This window comes from Symphalangus syndactylus, chromosome 11 (genome assembly GCF_028878055.3).
Source record: "Symphalangus syndactylus isolate Jambi chromosome 11, NHGRI_mSymSyn1-v2.1_pri, whole genome shotgun sequence".
Lineage (NCBI taxonomy): Eukaryota > Metazoa > Chordata > Mammalia > Primates > Hylobatidae > Symphalangus > Symphalangus syndactylus.
In genome coordinates, this window is record NC_072433.2 from 133,106,471 (window position 1) to 133,122,547 (window position 16,077).

Genomic DNA, 16,077 nt, shown 5'->3' on the forward strand with positions numbered 1-16,077 from the left:
TCACTCTTGTTGCCCAGATTGGAGTGCAGTGGTACAATCTTGGCTCACTGCAGCCTCTGCCTCCCGGGTTCAAGCGATTCTCCTGCCTGAGCCTCCCCAGTAGCTGGGATTACAGGCGCCTGCCACCACGCCCGGCTAATTTTTGTATTTTTAGTAGAGATGAGGTTTCACCATGTTGGCCAGGCTGGTCTCGAACTCCTGAGCTCAGTTGATCTACCTGCCCAGCCTCCCAAAGTGCTGAGATTACAGGCGTGAGCCACCACACCCGGCCTCCTTTTAAAATTTTTAAAAATTTTTAATGAGATGGCGTCTCACTGTGTTGCCCAGGCTGGCTTTGAACTCTTGGGCTCAAACGATTCTCCTGTCTCAGCAGTGTTTTGTGTTTGCTCCAGCCCTTTGCTGGTGAACAGACATGTTTACTGGACACCTAAGTGCCTGGCCCGTGGGGCACAGGGTGGGGGTGGTGTTCATGGCTGGAACTCCAGAGGCTACTGGGGAGACACAGGAGCGACCACCATGATCCACAGACCACGACTGCACAGAGCACTTGAAGGGGCGGGCTCAAGAATCGCGCCGGAACAGTGAACATGAGGGCTCCTGGCTCCCCTGTGAGGACAAGGGCTAGGTAGGAGGGGACAGGGCGGGGCTGAGGTGGGCAGGCTTGGTTCATGGCAGGGCTTGGGGAGTGAGGAGAGTGAGGAGTACCGGGACCTGGGGTCCCTGCTCTGCTCACCTGCTGAGAATGAGCCAGTGGTGGCCTCTGGTCTCCACGTCTGTAGAGCGGCTTCTCTGATTCCACTCCTGTAGAATGGGAATGACAACATCCAGCCACAGAGTGTTGTGAGTTCAGGGACAGGACACAGCAAAGGTGCCCTAGTACCCCTTCCTGCCCCCAGCCCGGCATCACCCCTCTATCCAAGGGAAGAAGCAGAGGTCTGCCTACAAATCTCTCAGGATGTGAAGTGTGGCCCCCAGCCTGGTGCCTTTGCAGTGGGCCCAGGACGGAGGGTAGCCTTGGCTCCTGGGGAGGACAGGTGAACCTGGATCCAGACTCTGCCTCAGGTGACAGCCCTGGGTTCTAACCCTGCCCCTTCCACTTCCTGGCTGTGTGTTCCTAGGGCGGCCACAGCCCCTCTCCAGCCTCAGTTGCCTCACCTGGGAAGAGAGGTGCAGGGGTTTTGCAATGATCATAATAGTTACCATCAATCGAGCATTAGCAACTTTCCAGCACCTTAAGGCAGTTACCCTGTGATCTGCACAGCCACCCTCCCCTCATTACAGATGAGGAGACTGAGTCAGAGAGAGGTTAACCCAGACATTCCCAAGGTTGTAGATTGAGAAAGTGTTGAGTTGGGATTCAAACTCGAGTCTGTCTAAGGCCGCCTAGCCCCTTCCTGACCCCGGAGCCTTCCGCACCTCATGGCCCCACCAGACCCTGCATGAAGCTCCTGGTGGGCAAACTGGGCACCTTCACTTTAAACGTTGAGGGAAAAATACACATAACCTGCAATGTCCCATCTCAGTCATCTTCACGTGTGCCGTTCTGTGGCATTAAGCACATTCACACTGTTCAAGCGTCACCAGAACTTTTCCATCTCTAGAACTTTCTCATCTTCCCAAACGGAAACTCTGTCCCACTAAATGCTCACTGCCCGTCCTCCCTCCCGGCCCCTGGCACCCTCCGTTCTACTTTCTGTGTCTATGAATCTGATGACTCCAGGGACCCCATGAGAGTGGAATCCCCCAGGATTTGTCCCTTTGAGCCTGGCTTATTCCACTCTGCATGACGGCCTCAAGGCCCATCCAGGAAGCAGCAGGTGCCCGGCTTTCCTTCCTTTTTAAGGCTGAGGAATATTCCACTGCATGGGGGGACCACGTCATTTTATCCACGATGACTTCACTTTTCAGCTCTTGTTCCCATCTGTATCTGTAAGCTGGAGCATCCCTTGATGGAGGAAGGATCTCAGGGAGTGGGTGAGCCTCTCCGCTTTCCAGGGTCATCCTCCGCTTTGCGGGGGCAGGCCACCATCTTGGACTTCCAGCTGAGGGGCGGCCCAATTTAACTAGCACTTTGGGAGGTTGAGGTGGGTGGATCGTGAGGTCCAGAGATTGAGACCATCCTGGCCAACATGGTGAAACCCTGTCTCTACTAAAAACACCAAAAAATTAGCTGGGTGTGGTGGCGCGTGCGTGTAGTCCCAGCTACTCAGGAGGCTGAGGCAGGAGAATCGCTTGAACCTGGGATGCAAAGGTTGCAGTGAGCTGAGATAGTGCCACTGCACTCCAGCCTGGCAACAGAGCAAGACTCCATCTCAAAAACGAAAAAAAAAAGGCTGTCCAGTTACATGATCGTGCCAGGTAATCAACAAATGCTTTTTATTTTTATTTATTTATTTGTTTAGAGACTGAGTCTTGCTCTGTCGCCCAGGCTGGAGTGCAGTGGCATGATCTTGGCTCACTGTAACCTCCACCTCCCAGGTTCAAGCAATCTTCCTGCCTCAGCTTCCTGAGTACCTGGGATTACAGGCACCCATCACCATGCCTAGCTAGTTTTTTTGTGTTTTTAGTAGGGACAGGATTTCACTATGTTGGCCAGCCTGGTCTCTAACTCCTGACCTCAGGTGATCCACTTGCCTCGGCCTCTGAAAGTGCTGGGATCACAACCATGAGCCACCCCACCCAGCCAACAAACGCTTCTTAAATATAAGTGTGTTCCGTGCAGTGTGTCCCCTTGAGAACTATGTGTTGTTCATCTGAAATTCAGATGTTACCAGGCGTCCTGTGTTTTATCTGACAACCCTGTCCACAGCCCTCACAAGGAAGGGGCAGTCGCTGAGGGTGCAATCTTGGGGTGAGGGTCCCTGCGATGGCAGCCTGTGTCCAGCTTGGACTGGCCGTGGGAAGGCCAGTGTCTGGGCGGGTCTGGCCTTGGTGAAGGGCCACCCCCTGAGACCCACCGAGCCTAGTTCCAGTTTCCCCCTCACAAACCCCAGCCTAGAAGGGCGTTCGGGTGTAGAGCAAGCCACAGGGTTTCCCTCCAGTGTGGCTCGCATTGGGGTGCCAGGTGGTTCCGAGTCAGCTGCCCCCTCTGCCTCCTCCCTGTGCCCACCACAACTGCCCCAAGCGCTAGGACGTCTGGGGAAGAGGCTGAGGCTGACGTTCTGGAAAGGTGTGCAGCGGTGCTGTGGGGTCCAGGGGGTCAGGTCCACATACATCCCTGCTTGCCCGGCTCTCGGCCTCCTGCAGGAGAAGGTGCTGTGGCCTAGTGCGTGGGAGGGCAGGAGCCCCATCCCTGGAGTCGGAGGTTGCTTCCGGTGTTGATGGCAGTGGACTTGCCTCCAGGTTAGCTGCCTCCTCAAGCAGCTTTGGGGGTACAGAATGACCGACCAGTGTGGGAGCACAAACATCCGACCCTCTTGCCTGAAAGTGGGATGAGGCTGAAGCTGACCTCTCGCTAAGACCACCTCATTCGGCCCCGTCCTCTGCTGCCACATCCTTCCTCCTGGTATCCCCCTTCTCCTGCCGCAAACAAATCACGTTCACAGGATCCCCAGCTCAGGCTCTGCTCCTGGAGAAGCTGCCCTCAGAGGCTGCGTTGCCTATTACTTTTTCAATGGAGAGACTGCGGTATGTGGCAGGTGCCACCATCTTTTGGAGTGAGGCAGCCTCAGGGGCTCTGTCCGGGGCTGCAGCCTGATCGGTGGTCTTTGCACGCCCCTTCTCTGCCCTGGCTGGGCCACATGCCACGTGGGGCACGAGGGGCCTGCAACGCAAGTCCCTCTGGGGGCTCGTGATGTGGTTGAGCTGCAAGATGCATTCTGGAACATCTAAGACCCCAGCCGCTGTCCTGAGTCAGGATGCCGCGGGTGCTGGGCATGGGGGCTCTGGGCCTGGGGACTGGGGTGCTTGGAGGTGCTGGGGAGGAGGGGTGGGGCTGGCTTGGAGCCCGTGGGATTCGACTGGAGGGTGGTAATGTGAGAGAGGAGTGTGTGTGAACAGAGCCTTGGAAAGAAAAGCCTGGGAGGATCAGGACCGTTTGTGGGGTGGTGGGTGAAGGTGGCGGGGTGTGGGGATACCCTGGGGAGGGACAGGTGACTTGGGGCCACAGGACTAAATGTGGACTTAGTTTTATCCTGCCCTCTTGTGTGGGGCATTTGAGTGGAGGGGGGCTGGCTAGGGAGGGGGGAGGGGCAGCGGAGAGTTGGGGGCTGCCTCACTCCAACAGATGGCAGCACCTGACACCCGCTGCAGCCTCTCCGTTTAAAAAGTGACTGGCAGAACAGGAGCAGCTACTGCCAGCTCCCGTCCATCTTGTCCTCTGAAAAGAGAGGTCGGAGTGGCCAGGTCCTCATTTTTCAGGAGACACAAGAGAGCCGAATTTTTATGTGAAATCTCTTGGTTTTGAGATGTTGGCAGGTAATTCCAATGTTTTATGAAAACAGTGGTGGGACGAATAAAACCTACATATCAGTAAGTCTCGGCCTCCAGGCCTCTGGTCAGCAGCCTGTGCCACCGTGAGTTGGAAGAGTGGTGGACGGATCCTCTGTTCTCCCCGCAAAAGCCCTTTCCAGGGTGGCACATCCACTCCGTTAGTGTCCAGCTGCAATGAGAAGCTCGAATGACAAATGAGGCTTGAGGTTTGCCTCGTTGGGCCCCGTGCTGAGGCCCAGTCGTCCTCACAGTGACCTGTGGCATGAGGAGTCCTGGTTCCACTCTACAGATGAGGACACTGAGCGCCAGCGGGGCCCAGAAACTTGCCTGAAGTCACAGCTCACAGAGCAAGACGTGGGCCCAGGTCTGCTGACCGGGTTTCCTTTTTATTTTATCGTGGTAAGAGAAATACAAAATGTACCATGTTAGTTAGCTACTTTTAAGTATACAATTCAGCAGCATTAATTACATTCACAGTGTTAGGTAGCTGTCATCCCTGTTTACCTCCAAGAGTTTCCCATCATCCCACTACAAAACTCTGTCCCTGTTCAATACTGACCCCACAACCCTCCCCAGCCCCTGCATCCACCACGCTTTCTGCATCTCTGAGAGTGACTACTCTAAGGACCCCGTGTACATGGAATCATCCAATATGTGGCCTTTTGTGCCCGGCTCAGTTCTCTCTGTGTAATATCTTCGGCGTTCATTCACGTTGCAGCCTGTGTGAGAATGTTCTACCTTTTCAAGGCTGAATTGATCCATCGTATGGACGGACCACATGGCGTCTGTCCATTTACCAGGCGATGGACTTGTGGGTTGCCTTTACCTTTCCAGCCATGGGAATAGTGCTGCTGAGAACGCAGGTGCACAGGCAGCTGCTGCAGTCCCTACCCTCCCTTCTTTTGGGGATATCAGGTCTGCTGATTTTATGTCTGAAGGTCATGGGCCACTGCGTCTTCCCTATGCCTTTGAATCTCTTCCATGGTGTGTCCACTGTGTGGTCTTCCACATGCTTCTTGGATACCCCCAGCAATGGGGAGCTCACTGCCTCCCAGAGCAACCCATTCAAGGCTTAGCGTGTAGCCCACACCTGTGTCCCTGTAGCTGCCATTCATTGGCCTCCTGACCCAGGACACATTTCCTTGTGCATGTGGCGGGGGCTCCGTGTTCACTCTGGGTTCTGTGGTCCTCACTCTGCACTACAGACTCTGATGCCTCCCTTCTCCCTCCCCGGTTTCCGAGAGAGAACAAGATCTAGCCACGAGAAGCAGGATGGAAGTGTCTTCAAAAACAGCCACTGGCGATAGAAGTTGTAAGAAGGCACCGTGGTCTGTCTGCCTCCACACAGACCTCACCAGGTTTCATCAAGATAGCACACCAAGAGTGGCGTGGCTGATGCCTGTAATCACAGCACTTTTGGAGGCTGAGGCAGGATCGCCCATGAGTTAGAAACCAGCCTGGCCAACATAATGAGACTGCCATCTCTACAAATAATGTGAAAAGTAGTGGAGCATGGTGGTGCACGCCTGTAGTCCCAGCTGCTCAGGAGGCTGAGGCAGGAGGACCGCCTGAGCCCAGCGTTTCCTGGCTGTAGCGAGCTGTGATGGTCTCACTGCACTGCAGCCTGGGCAACACAGCAAGAACCTGTCTCAAACACAAAACAACAGGAAGCTCAGACAGGACGGTGGCTGCTTCCACCCTGTCCGTGGCCAGGCTCTCGCCCCTCCTCTGTCGCTAGGCACTCACCTCTTTCTCGTTTTCTCCCCAGGGACCTACCAGGGCCAGTGGGTCGGTGGCATGCGCCAGGGCTATGGCGTGCGGCAGAGCGTCCCGTACGGCATGGCTGCAGTCATCCGCTCGCCCCTGAGGACGTCCATCAACTCCCTGCGCAGCGAGCACACCAACGGCACGGCGCTGCATCCCGACGCCTCTCCGGCGGTGGCCGGCAGCCCGGCCGTGTCCCGCGGGGGCTTCGTGCTCGTGGCCCACAGTGACTCCGAGATTCTCAAGAGCAAGAAGAAGGGGCTGTTTCGGCGCTCGCTGCTGAGCGGGCTGAAGCTGCGCAAGTCGGAGTCCAAGAGCAGCCTGGCCAGCCAGCGCAGCAAGCAGAGCTCCTTCCGCAGCGAGGCGGGCATGAGCACCGTCAGCTCCACGGCCAGCGACATCCACTCCACCATCAGCCTGGGCGAGGCCGAGGCCGAGCTGGCGGTGATCGAGGACGACATCGACGCCACCACCACCGAGACCTACGTGGGCGAGTGGAAGAACGACAAACGCTCCGGCTTCGGCGTGAGCCAGCGCTCGGACGGGCTCAAGTATGAGGGTGAGTGGGCCAGCAACCGGCGCCACGGCTACGGCTGCATGACCTTCCCGGACGGCACCAAGGAGGAGGGCAAGTACAAGCAGAACATCCTCGTCAGCGGCAAGCGCAAGAACCTCATCCCCCTGCGGGCCAGCAAGATCCGCGAGAAGGTGGACCGCGCCGTTGAGGCCGCTGAGCGGGCCGCCACCATCGCCAAGCAGAAGGCTGAGATCGCGGCCTCCAGGTAGGAGGGCAAGGGGGCCAGGGGCACTTCTTGGTGCCCAGAAGGTGTTTGTGAGCCCGGTCTGTTCAGTCCTGCTGTTGCTCAAGGCCTTGGGTCAGGTCCAGTTTGAGGCCTACACTGGTGTTTCTCAAACTATGCCCCCATGGAACCCTAGGGTTCCCTGGAGGTTCTCAGAGGTGACTGTGGGCAGGATTGGTGCAGAGGAATGGTTGATTTGTGGGGGTGTAGAGACCTACAGCCTCCTTAAACCGAGCAGTGTCTCTTTGTTCTATATGCTGATGTTTAGTGTAAAATATTGGTGGATAAAGAAGGTGGTCTGTTCCGTTGGTACAATGCATCAGAGTGCTGCTGTGCTGGCTAGGAGGGGTGACACCACCAGGTGGGGGTGGCAGCTCTAGCACTGCAGGGCTGTGGGAGGCGGCTAGGAGCTGCCTCAGCTACCCAGACCTACGGTCTAGATTCTTGCGGGACCCTGGGAGATGGTAGCAGTTGAGAGGCCAATTGCGAGTGCCTGGCACGGGGCTCATGCAGGCCTGGTGCTTTGGGGGCAGCCGCTGTTCTGAATCAGCTGCATGACTTACTGAATTTGGGGTCCACTGGGGCCTCTCGGCCCTAAGGAGTGGATCCAGAGGTGACTGTAGGTGGGATCGACGTGGCTTGTGGGTACCTTTAGGGGTGGGTGCAGGGTGGGGCCTTCAGGGCTGGAGGAAGGCGCCCAGTGTCTGGCTCCTGTGAAGGTGAGCGTGTGAGCCAGGGGCTGGTCCCAACCAGGCTGTGGCCGGCAGAGCCACCTGCTGCAGGTTGGAGGAAGTTCCCCTGTGGAAAGCCACGGGCCCCACAGGTAGACATTTGGGTAATAAAGTAACTGAGGTTACTAAAGGGCCTTGCCAAGACTTGGGAAGGCATTTCAGAAAACCCAGAGCCTTTGCTTTCCACCGGCGTTTGCTTTCCTGGGCCAGACGAGGGCCCCTGGGCTAGCCCGGAGAGTCTTGGGGCGGGATCTGGGAGCTGCGTGGGAGGCCATGGGCTGTCCAGGCAGGATGCTTCCCGGGGGACATTCCCCTGCGTCTTTCTGGATGGTTTTGTGTTCTCAGCCAGGGTCAGACCTGGAGTTCCTCCAGGAAAGCTCCCAGCTTGGGTGCAGCTCAGCCCTTCCCGACCTGTCACTAATTAAAGCTCAGCCCCTTTGGTTCTGATTTTCAGTGACCTTTGATCTACAGTGAAAAACAAAAATGGCGGCTGTGATTTGTTGGCAAAATATGTTGCTCGCGACTTCTGTTGTTTTAGAGGGAATCAAGATCGATTCCAAGAAGCCGAAAGAAACATAGAATGAGTACCTGACACTGAGGTCCAAAATCGCTGTTTGCCCCTCCCTGCTCCCTCAGAAATGTTCAGGCAGGGAAATAAACAGGAGCCCACGTGTGACTGCCCACCTGGGGTTTTAAGAACAAATTAGAATCAGTAGTTATTTTTTCCATCATAAATGTAATACTCATTCCACAGGAAAATAAATAACACTGGGAAGGGAGAAAGCAGCATTAGCTCTGGTCTGATGAATCGGCCGAGCACTCTTCTTGGCATTTTGGTGAATTTCTTTCCTCTGTGTTTTGTTTTTCGACCCTTTCTATTTTGTATAGTTGCTTTTTTACCCTGGTGGACAAGAAGCAGTTTTGGGGGCTGGGGGACAGCGGCGTCACGGAATTGAGGAAGCTCGTGGCAGCTCCTGTGTGACCTGCAGATTGGTTCATGAGTTCATCGGTTCATGAGTTCTCAGCAGCTCGAGGACTTGGCGGACAGTGCCCTGCAGGACTGAACTTATTTCATAGCCTTGGCACTGGGTGGATGTCTGTAGGACTGGGGGGACATGGGACCTGGGACAGTTTTCAGACGAATTCCCCTAGACATTAAGAGAAGCGGGTTCCCATTAAGGAGCCAAGGTGGCATGGTCAGGGCTGGGGGCAGCACTGGTGAGGAGCTGCCCCAAGGCAGGTTGTCAGCCTCTCTGGACCTCAGCTTCTAATCTCTGAAGGCCTGTGAAGTTTACGTGGTAACAGCTTCCTTCCTGGGGCATCCAACCTCTTCCTGGGGTTTTGGGGGGCCCAGGAGCTCTGTGGGAGCATTGTTGGGGGAGATGCCTACGTATAAGTGGGCGTCATGTTGGGATGAAAGCCCAGGGGCTGGGTCGGGAGGGCGAGACCTGAGCCCCATGCAAAGGAGCCGGGGCAGGGTGGGGTGGGCGCGGCTCCTACTGAGTCCCCAGCCCTTGGGACACTGGCCAGCCAGCCTTGGCATGGCCAGCTCCCGTGTGTCTCCTGGGGAGGCATTTTACTTAATGGACAGAAGGACAGACAGATGGGTGGAGGGAGTGAGAGGGAAGGGATGGGTTTGCAGGCCGGTGCAGCTGTGAAACTGACGGAGCCCACTCCCTCCAACCCCCCGACAGCCTTCAAGACCCAGCAGCCCGTGCTCCCTGGCGGGTTGGGGCTTGCCTTCTGCACTGGTGGAGTCTGAGCTGACTCCGTCCCTTTGCCCAAGCAGGCGTCGTGGGGAGGGAGGTGGTTTCTGCTTCCGCATATGCACAGCTGGGGTCTTGGAGTGTAGCTCCTTTGTGAGAAAGGGACTGGCTCACCCGCTGTGTCCTGCTGTCCACACACACGGCTCTGCACGCCACTCACGGCCTCCATACCGCTGTGCACAGCCTGCACATCCTTGCGCACCCGTGGAGCCAGGGTGTGTGGCTGCACAGGTGCACCCAGGTGGAGGGGGATGTGGCCTGGGTGGTCTCCAGGTCACTGGAACTTAAAGTGTCCAACAGAGGAAGTGTCAGGCCTCAAATGGGCACTAGGAACCGGCTTCTCACCCTTGCCTCTGAGACCCGTAGACCCACGTCCAGCCTGGGCTGTCGTGTCTGAGCGCCCCAGGCTGGTCGCCTCCCCTCTCTGGGCTGGGTTCCCCACTGATGGGGGGCGGGGCTCCCTGCTCCCTGTAGTGGACTCGGCGTGGGGCCGGGCCTGTGGTTGCACCGTCTCCATTGGTGTCATCCTCCCCCAGCCCTGCTGTGACAGGCATGGGAGGCAGGTGTGTTTGTGAGCTCACCGGTGTGACCCTCGGAGGCGGGAGGCTACACAGTGTTTTTGGTCATCAGAGGATGGAGGATGAGCCTGCATTCTGGGCTGCAAGGCCTGGAGCTGTGCTTTCTCAATGGACTTAGAATTTGGAAAAAAAGAAAAAAAAAGGAGGGAACAGAGTCCGCCGCCCTGGAGAGTGAAGCTGATGAATGGCTGGCTCAGGCGCCCACAGCCCCAGGGCCAACCCTCCACTGGAGCGTGAGAGCAGCCGCACCACGTGGACTGAGGAGTGACTGGCCCCGGGCGGGCTCCTGCCACTGTCACAGTCGAGAGATGCGAGGGAGCTGTAGGGCAGCTGGCACTGTCCTCGCCCGCCCCGGCTGGCAGGGCTTGTCAGGCCACGCGAAGTGAGAAACGGTTTGCTGTGTCCTCCGCGGAGTGCCAGGCCCTTCCCCGGAGAGCAGCTCTGCTGTGAAGGGACGTGGGTTTTCCTGGAAAACGGGGCGGGAGGTGTGGAGCTCGGAGAGACTGAGGTCCTGTGCTGCTAAGGGGACTGGCCCCGGCCCTTGGCTGGGAGGGTGGGAGCTAGGATTCAGCCCAGGGTGGAGTCACCGTGGGTTCTAAGGCACACGATGCCCTCCCCAGCCATGTGACATCATTGTCTGGGATGCGCCTTCGAGGCTTTCCAGGTGCCTGGAGGGCTTGTAAAAATGGTGGTCAGGCCCCATGCCCCAGACCTTGTCTCATCATGTCTAGGTGGTGCCCCAGCACCTGCATTCTGACCTGGTCCCCAGGACGCAGATGCTGCTGGCCTGAGTGCCCCCGGCTCTCTCCTGTCTGATGTGGGTGCTGCCGCCGGGAGGCCTTGGCCCCATGGGGAGATGAGGCATCACACATGCAACCACAACACGGTCAGAGGCAGAGTCCAGCCCAGCAAGGGTGTGGTGGTAGAGACGAGGGAGGGGTGAAGCAGGTGGTTCCAGGAGGTCCTGTCTGGGTGAGACCTTTTGCTGCAGAGAGGGGAGGGAGCCGGTGGCCCCACGGAGCTGAGGTCAGGTGAGAAGGGGCTGCAGTCTCCTGTGCCGTTCTCCTGTGGGGTCAGCCTCACCCCAGTAGGAACTCCCACTAGTGAAAGTCTGAGATGGCCCCATCCAGCCGAGTGGCCTAGCAGTGGACCACAGGGCATTGGCCCCCCCTTTCTTCACACACTCAAGACGTTTTCGTGACGCATCTCCTGTCAGGGGGGCACACACAGAGCACCTTTGCACAGCATTGCCTGAACCCCTCGCTGTCCCCGGGCGGACATAGGAATTCATCACAGTCATCCTCGAAGCCTGGGTTGCTCTAGTAGATGAAACTCAATCGCTGTCCTTGATCTGCTGCTCACTAGAGGCCCTGGGTTGGGAATCGGAATGTAAATGTGTCACCCACCCTAGAGAGGAAAGTCCCGCAGTGTGACATGGCTTCATTTTCAACAGCCGAGCCCCTCTGCCACAGCAACTCTCACAGCCCTCTCATCCCCACCCGCCGTGGAAACCAAATAAAAGCAGAAAGCTCTGGTGGAAGCCGAGCTGGGGGCGATGGGGCAGACTGTAGCCCATTTCTCCTTCCCGTCCCCCTCCCCGCTTTGACCCCTGGGACTTGCTCAGAACCCCAGGGTGAAGGTTCATGGTCCAGGAGACATCTCAAGTGTGACCCATTGGCTGCCTCTGCTGCAGGAGAGGGAGAGACGGGGTGGCCCATGTGAAAGCTATGCCTCCTGCAGCCCCGCAAAGCCTGCAAGAGCTCAGCCAGGATCTGATGGCATCGTTTCTGCTGGGACCCCCTCTCTGCTTTGTCTCGTGCAAACGTTGCTGTGAAGAGATGCCAAGGGGTTTTGCAAAGCAGAAACCCAAGCTAAGAGGAGGAGAAGGGATTGTTCTGGGGGCCAGGCCCACCTTGATTCAGGGGGTTTCGCTTCATTGTGCTTTGCAGATGCTGTGTTTTTACAGATTGGAGGTTTGTGGCACCCGTGCATGGAGCAAGCCTGTTGGTGCCATTTTCCCAACAGCACGTGCTCACTTCATGTCTCTGTGTCACATTTTGGTAATTCTCACGGTATTTCAAGCTTTTTCATGATTATATCTGTTCATGGTTATTTGTGATCAGTGGTCTTTGAGGTTAGTAGTGTGGTTATTTGGGAATGCCACACATCGCACCCATGTAAGATAGTGAACTTAATAAATGCTCTGTGTTCTGACCATCCTCCAACCAGCCGCTCCCCCATCCCTGTCTCTCCTCTGGTCGCCCTGTTCCCTGAGACACAACAGTATTAAAATTAGGCCAGTTAATAGCGGTGCAATGGTCTCTAAGTGTTCATGTGAAAGAAGAGTCTCACATCTCTCACTTTAAATCAAAAGCTGGAAATGATTAAGCGTAGAGAGGAAGGTGTGTGAAAAGCCAAGACAGGCCTCATGCACCAGGCGGCCTAGTTTTGAATGTAAAGGAAAAGTTATTGAAGAAAATTAAAAGTGCTGCTCCAGTGAATACATGAATGATAAGGAAGTGAAACAATCTTATTACCGATATGGAGAAAATTTTAGGGTCTGAAGAGAAGATCAAACTAACCACAAGCCTGATCCAGGGCAAGGCTCAACTCTCTTTAGTACTGTGAAGGCTGAGAGAGGTGAGGAAGCTGCAGAAGAGCTGGAAACAAGCAGAGGTTGGTTCATCAGGTTTAAGGAAAGAAGCCACTTCCAGAACATAAAGCGCAAGGTGAGGGAGCAGGTTACCCAGAATATCTCGCTAAGATTGTTGATGAAGGTGGCTACACTAAACAGATTTTCAGTGTCGATGGAACAGCTTTCTATTGGAAGAAGATTCTGTCTAGGACTTGCAAGCTGGGAAGAAGCTAATGGCTGGATTTGAAGGACAGGCTGGCTCTCTTGTTAGGGGCTAGCACAGCTGGAGATGTTAACTTGAAGTGTTCACTGAACATTCCAAAAATCCTAGGGCCCATAAGAATTGTGTAAAATCCACTCTGTGCTCTAGAAATGGAACAACAAAGACCTGGATGGCTGCACGGCTTACAGCATGGTTTCCAGAATAGTTTTAAGCCCAGTGTTGTGATCTACTGCTCAGAAAAAGATTCCTTTTAAAATATTGCTACTCACCCAGGAGATCCAATGGAGACGTACAGAAAGATGAATGTTGTTTGTGTGCCTGCTAACACAACATCCAGCGTTCAGCTGTGGATCGAGGATGAATTTTGACTTTCAGGTCTTATTATTTAAGAAATACGTTTCGTAAGGCTGCCATAGATAGGGATTTCTCTGATGGATCTGGGCAAAGTCCATTGAAAACCTTCTGGAAAGGATTCCCATTCTAGATCCCATTAAGAACATTCGTGATTCAAGGCTGGAGGTCAAAATATCCACGAAGAAGTTGATTCCAGCCCTCACGGACGGCTTTAGGGGCTCAAGACTTCCGTGGAGGAAGGACTGCAGACGTGGTGGAAATAGCAAGAGAACTGGAACTAGAAGCGGAGCCTGCCGATGGGACTGCATTGCTGTAACCTCACGACCACACTTGAAAGACTGAGGAGTTGCTGCTTAGGGGTGAAACAAGGAAATGGTTTCTTGCAATGGAATCTACTCCTGGCGAAGATGCTACAGACATTGTTGCAGTGACAGCAAAGATTTAGAATGTTCCTTCAACATAGTCGATAAAACAGCAGCAGAGTTTTGAGGGGATTGACTCCAGTTTCGAATGAAGCTCTACCGTGAGTCAAATGCTATCAAATAGCATCACATGCTACAGAGAAATCTTTTGTGAAAGGAAGAGTCCATTGATGCAGCCAACATTGTTGTCGTTTTTTTGTTGTTGTTGTTTGTTTTTTTTTTTTTTTTTTTTTTGAGATGGAGTCTCGCTCTGTCGCCGAGGCTGCAGTGCAGTGGCGCGATCTCGGCTCACTGCAAGCTCCGCCTCCTGGGTTCACGCCATTCTCCTGCCTCAGACTCCCAAGTAGCTGGGACTACAGGCACCCACCACCGCGCCCATCTAATTTTTTGTGTTTTTAGTAGAGACGGGGTTTCACTGTGTTAGCCAGGATGGTCTCGATCTTCTGACCTCGAGATCCGCCCACCTCAGCCTCCCAAAGGGCTGGGATTACAGGTGTGAGCCACCGCGCCCAGCTTGTTGTCTTATTTTAAGAAGTTGCTGCCTCAGCCTTCAGCACTCACCACGCTGATCATCCACAGCCAAGCCAAGACCCGCCACTGAAGGTTCAGATGATTGTTTACATTTTTTAGCAATAAAGTATTTTAAAATTAAGATTTGTAATTTTTTAAGATACAATGCTACAGCACGCTTAATAGACTACAATATAGTATAAACATAACTTTTTTTCGAGACAGGGTCTTACTCTGCTGCCCAGGGCGGAGTGCAGTGGTGCCATCATGACTCACTGCAACCTTCACCTCCCGGGCTCAAGTGATCCTCCTGCTTCAGCCTTCCGAGTAGCGTGTGGGGAGGGTGCATGCAGCTGGGCTAGGATGGCCTGGCTGGGGTCAGCCCCCGTCTGTCCTGGAGGCCAGGCAGGTGCAGAGCTTACGGAGGTGGCCACCTAGATGATGGTGCCTACTGCTGTGAGTTGAGGCCGTTGGATCTCTGTGGCAGTCAGCAGGACCATGGCGGCAGCACATGTGCTGGTTGTCAGCTGATGTCCCTGTCTGTGATTTTTCCTTGTGAACTCAGCCTTGAGTGGGCATGTAGATCAGAGGTGACAAGTCCTGGGCACCTCTGCCACTCTTCCTCCTGCCCTGCACCCACTACAGACACAGCTAATTGGTGGCTGCATTGAGAATCTTGTCACCGGGTAGGTCCTTCTATCGGCTCAGGACTGTCCTGCGGGCATAGCAGGAAATGAACTGCAGGGGGAAGTTGGGGCCTGGTTGCTAAGGAGGGCAGTGCCTGGTCTCCAAGCCGGTCAGTGCCTGTGGGGGGACTGGAACTCTCACCCAGGCCTCTGCTCTCGGTCCTGTTCCTCCTCTCACACCCTTCACACCCAGGCTGGGCTCAGGGATCCTTGTTGATAAAGGCCTTGAAATGTCCTCTGAACAGTGTTGCTCAGGGGGTGTGCAAAACCCAGGGTGAGACCTGCTCAGAAAGGGACTGGCGTTAACCACACATGTCCGCTGGTCACCTGGTGGCCTTCAACAAGAACGTGTGATGCATCCCTGCCGGAGTGCGGCTCTGGGAAAACGCTGTCACCGCAAACAGCTGCTCTTTGTTGCAGGCGCCCGGGGGCATGGCCCAGCGAGTTTCCTTAGCCAGGGGCCAGTTTGCCTGGGGTCAGTGGGCAGCGGCTGGGAGTCGAGTGTCTCGAGTGGGGCCCTGCTTGGTTTCTCCTTGAAGGTCTGGCAGGGTCAGACCCTGCATCAGCAGTAACCGCGGAGAGGGGAGAGCCGAGTCTGCTGCTGTGGGCTTCCTGAGCCTTCCTGCCACCCCCGCCAGGGGGTGCATATTCGAGGCACGCAGCCTGCCAGGCCCTCCGGCCTCCCTGCGTGGCCACCAGGGAAAGTGGCTTCACTTTGCTGAGCCTCTGTCTCCTTGGTTACAAAACAAATAGTTTTATTTTTTGAGACAGGGCCTTGTTCTGCTCTGTCCCCCAGGCTGGAGTGCAGTGGTAAAATCATAGCCCACTGCAGCCTCGATCTCCTGGGCTCAAACGATCCTCCCACCTCAGCCTCCTGAGTAGCTGGGACCGCAGGCGTGCACCACCGCGCCCAGCTAATGTTTTTATGTCTTGTAGAGATGGAGTCTCACTGTGTTGACCAGGCTGGTCTCCAACTCCCAGCCTCAAGAATTCTCCTGCCTCAGCCTCCCAAAGTGCTGGGATTACAGGCATGAGCCACTATGCCCAGCCAATAACGTTCTATTTTAATTTCCTATATTCCCTAAATAGTAATAACTGTTTCCAAGGGTGATATTCAGAACATGTAACCGGTACAGTGCAGGCACCAGTCCACGTCCCGGCCCCCGTGTGGGCAACC

At 55.4% G+C, this 16,077-nt stretch overlaps 1 protein-coding gene across 1 annotated transcript in view; it reads left to right on the forward strand.

Moving 5' to 3' along the window:
* The window catches only part of JPH3 (junctophilin 3), a 97,902-nt gene that overhangs the window by 35,212 nt on the left and 46,613 nt on the right, over nt 1–16,077 (forward strand). The window contains exon 2 of the mRNA XM_055232701.1: nt 6,200–6,977. Coding sequence (XP_055088676.1) covers nt 6,200–6,977 — 778 coding nt within the window. The remainder of the gene's footprint in view (nt 1–6,199; nt 6,978–16,077) is intronic.